General features: G+C 47.2%; 1 protein-coding gene across 1 annotated transcript; it reads right to left on the bottom strand.

Moving 5' to 3' along the window:
• Nucleotides 1-312: 312 nt before the first annotated feature.
• Nucleotides 313-3311, bottom strand: sowahc.L (sosondowah ankyrin repeat domain family member C L homeolog). The gene has a single exon (XM_018247090.2). It carries the CDS (start codon nucleotides 3102-3104, stop codon nucleotides 1716-1718), a length of 1389 nt encoding a protein of 462 aa, XP_018102579.1. The 5' UTR covers nucleotides 3105-3311; the 3' UTR covers nucleotides 313-1715.
• Nucleotides 3312-4135: the final 824 nt, after the last annotated feature.

Genomic DNA, 4135 nt, shown 5'->3' with positions numbered 1-4135 from the left:
CACTTTCATTTTTTGGTGTCACTGTCCCTTTAAACACAATAGAATTTTCTCTTGAAGTTTGTGTACACAGCAAACAGTGTGCCTGCCTATGTTCATACTTATAAAAGAATAATGAAACCTGGTCTATTTAATTTTAAACTTTAAGCCAATAAAGACGGTACCTAAACGCCTTTAGGTACTGCACTCACTAATGTCTATGATGTATCTAGGATCAGATAGGTGAATTATCACACGTTTTATGTGCAATAAAACTGGACTTGGGCTGGAGTATCACATGCATCTTGTATGGGGGTTCTCCTCCAAACATTCACAGTTGCAACAGGTAGCATTTCTGTGTTAGATGCAGGCACCATGCTTATGCTGCAGCTACTCTTTGCTAATTTTCACAATATGGCCCACTTTCAAGATAAAGTGAATGCACTAGATTCCAATCACACAAAAAAACACGATGGTTTTATAGCCTTAAGAAAGGAAACATAGCTCCAATGCCAGATAAAATTATTTCTAGAGATGGCACTTCAGCTTTAAATAGCAGTGATTAGGAAAAATAATTCAACCCAGTCTGATAATAAGGCATTGACCGGAAGTGGTCAAACACCCCTATTTGCATGGCAATGCTTTTAATAGATTTTATTTTAGAAAATACTCTGCATGTGGCTTTGCTTGCTTCTCACTTCTGTGCCAGTAGTCTACCTGTTATTGCCAGGTCTGCAATAGGCAGAGTATTTTCCATCCACCTTTATCTGTTCTGACAGAATGTCAGATGCTAATGGGGGGATCAAAACACTATGTGGGTCACAAGCCTTCAAGCTTGTGACGCTGATAATCGAATAAAGATCCATCTGTTTTCAGAGGATCACTCAAACAAAATTATAGTAAACACATGGGTGCTTAGTGTATATACCAATACGCCAATATGTACAACACTGTGACTTACCGGCGCTGTATTATTGAAATGATAACAGAAATTATGGTCTGACACCTTACTGAACAAAACCTTTGGAAGTGTAGAATGTAAAGAGGAAACACAAGTCCTCTTCACTACCTGCAGTTTCATTCATTTGTCCTGCAAGCCAATCAGTCCACTAATTGTGGAGGACTGGTCACCTTAACACAGCTTTAGATTTACATTTTGAGTGCAGTCCATTACATTTTGGTTTACATACACTGTGCATCGTTTTGAAGTTGACAGATTATATTGGAAGCATTAAGTCATCTATATGGATAGACCAGCACAAATTACTGTATTCAATCAAATCAGTGGCACAAGGAGTGACATTACTAAAGATGCAGTAACAGTTACAAAAGAATTGGTTTATCAATTTCATAAATATTGGAAATGTGCTCTCTCTGCACTAGAGTTTAAGAAGAGTTACAAACGATGGCTAGAGTGAATCAGTCCAGCAGATTGTCTAGCAGTACCTCAGAACATCCCAGACAGTTTGCACTCTGTTGCTATGTCTGTAATAGTCGCTGAATTCCAAATCAACTGGAATAGGTTCAAGTGTGCCAGGAATGTGAGTGCAGCGAGGTGGGTGCACTCGGATTTGGTCCCACATCATGTGGTTGTACAGAAGGAACCTCCAGCTTGTAGTTGATTCCCAGAATCACTAGGCAACTGAGCGCTGGGAATTTGGTTGTGCAGTAGCTGGAGGGGGCTCTTGTGTTATAGTAAATAGTATTTAGATATAAAATCCATGCACTCAAGGTTAATATCACCCAAATACATTGGATTTTGGCCTGAGCCTCATAGGACTCTTGAGAGGTTTATCTTCCTGCTCACAAGTGTCTCTAGATGACAGATTGTTATGGATAATCTGAGTCCTAAATCTGATCTTATTGAGTCTTGGTTTGCCCTTTACCCCAGAGCCCTTCCTATGGATATCTGCTCTGCTGCCTCCTCCCCCAAGGCCCTCCGGCTGATCCTCCGGCAGCTGAGAGAGTCGGTGTACAATGAGTTGGGAGGGGAGGACCCGAGAGAGCCGCCAGCGGCCCGATCCAGTATTCCCTCCTTCCTCCTCCTCTTCGCCTCCGTTGGGCAGAGCACCCACCAGCCCCTGTACATCCTGGGCAATGCTCGGCCCAAGGTACTGCCACGCTTTCCTGCCACTATAGTCTCGTATATCCACATCAGCATCATACGCCCCGATCAGCAGCTTAATGACGTCCAGGTGTCCGTGCATGGCAGCCAAGTGCAGAGCGGTGTAACCTCCCGCCGCCCGCGCATTGATATTGACGGGCACCCGGTGCTGGCGCGCATAGGTGAGGAGAGCGGCCAGGAGTTCGTGCTGTCCGTGCTTGGCGGCCCAGTGCAGGCAAGAGAAGCCGGTGATGAAGTCTCTGCGGGTGATGAGGCCGGGCTCGTTGCTCAGCAGCTCCTGTAAGCTCTCCCAGCGGCCCCGGCACGAACTCAGCATCCACGCGTGCTCCACGGGGTCCAGTGCCGCTTGTCCGTGCGCCGCTCCGCTCTCGTCCTCCTCGTTTCCGGACACAGAAGAAGAACTGTGCAGAGATGAACTGTCTGAGTCCCGCAGCCCCGCTCGAAGCAGCCCCCGGCGGACTTGGGGGGATACGGGCTCCCGCACACCTCTGCGACTGCCCCTGGGGGTCCTGCCGCTGCTGGGAATGAAAACCTCCGGAGAGCCAGGGCACTGCTTCAGTAGTACGACCCCGCTCTTGTCCTCCTTCTCCTGCTGAGAGGCTCCGCTCTTGTCCTCCTGCGGCTGCTGAGAGGCTCCGCCGGGGGCTTCGGTGACGGAGATGCTGGGGGGTGACATCAAGTCTTTGCTTCCCCCCTCAGAGCTGTGCCCCGGGGACTCGCTGGCCGCTTTATGGTCACTAACCGAGCCTTCTGGGGAGGGCGCTGGCGATCCAGTCTCTCGGTATTTTTTCCTCAGACACACGTATCTCACGCCCGCCTCTTCCCTCACGGTTGCCACCTCATTGACAATATCCTTAAAGCGGCTGCGGACAGTTTCTCGGGACTCGCCGGCTGGCGGGTCATTCAGCAGCGCCCTGAAGTGTCCCAGCACATTCTGATTTGGTACCCGACCGCCTTGCTCGCTTAAGAAGCAGATAACCGATTCCCGACTCAGCCCGGTCATGACTGAGCGGCGAAGGCGGCGAGTTTGGAACAAACCATATCAGCTCCTCCCAGCGGGGAGGTTCGGCGGGGGCGGGTAAACCCGTGGCAATTATACAGCCATAGATCGGGAGCGCGGTTACTTGTCAGAGGCAGCTACTGTGCAAATTCCAGCCTCCCCCGCTTCTATGAGAACAGTCTCCGCTCCTTTCTCTGGTACCCAGCGTGGGCTGCACCACTTTCACTAAAAGCAGACGAATAAGGGGGCGACGCTGAAGCTCTAAACCAATGAGGTGTTGCAGAGCTCCCCGCCCAATACAGTGCAGAGCCAGTCACAGAGCTAGAGGCTTGTGTGGTATTGTTTGTAGAGTTGGGAAAGCTACAGGCGGGCGGGGGCTGATTTCTGTCGTTTCACATGGGATCGCTCTTTTATCTTTAGTTGCAGCTGAACTTGACCTGCGACACTCTATGATAGTTTCTGATGTTTCTCACTATTAGGCTATTTCCGTGTTGTTATTAAAGTGGGCATAGAAAAAAGCAAGAGAAGGAAGGTAACACAAGGCAATACGGTTGTAATTACAACTCTGTTGTAATGACCTGAGATGGACCTACACACCAATATTACAACTAAAAAAATACACTTGGTTCAGGAATGATATTTTATATCGTAGAGTGAATTATTTGCAGTGTAAACAGTGTCATTTAGAAATAAAAACTACATAGAAATCATGACAGAATCCCTTTAAATTACAGTACATTGCACTGTTAAAAAGCCCTCTGAAGAACAGATAAGTTATGATGTGACAGCGTTGCTTCCATTGAATGGAGAAAAGTCAAGCAGAATAAGTGTACGGTGATTGGAGATACAGCAGAAACGGTAGCATTAATGTTACACTATAGATTAAACTGCATTATAACTTAATGGGGCCACAAGAAAATTAAGTAAATGCTGAACAAACTTATAATAAGGAGATGTAAAATTGAGGTATCACAATGCATGTCAAGGGGTTGATAACCTTCAAGTTCTCTTTTAGTATGTCATAGAATGGCCAA

The sequence above is a fragment of the Xenopus laevis genome, chromosome 2L (assembly GCF_017654675.1).
Source record: "Xenopus laevis strain J_2021 chromosome 2L, Xenopus_laevis_v10.1, whole genome shotgun sequence".
Taxonomy (NCBI): domain Eukaryota; kingdom Metazoa; phylum Chordata; class Amphibia; order Anura; family Pipidae; genus Xenopus; species Xenopus laevis.
This window is presented reverse-complemented; position numbering and strand designations above follow the sequence as displayed.

What these genes read in the sequence shown, in the direction of transcription:
- sowahc.L (XM_018247090.2), bottom strand. Translation starts at nt 3,104, where the DNA reads ATGACCGGGCTGAGTCGGGAATCGGTTATCTGCTTCTTAAGCGAGCAA.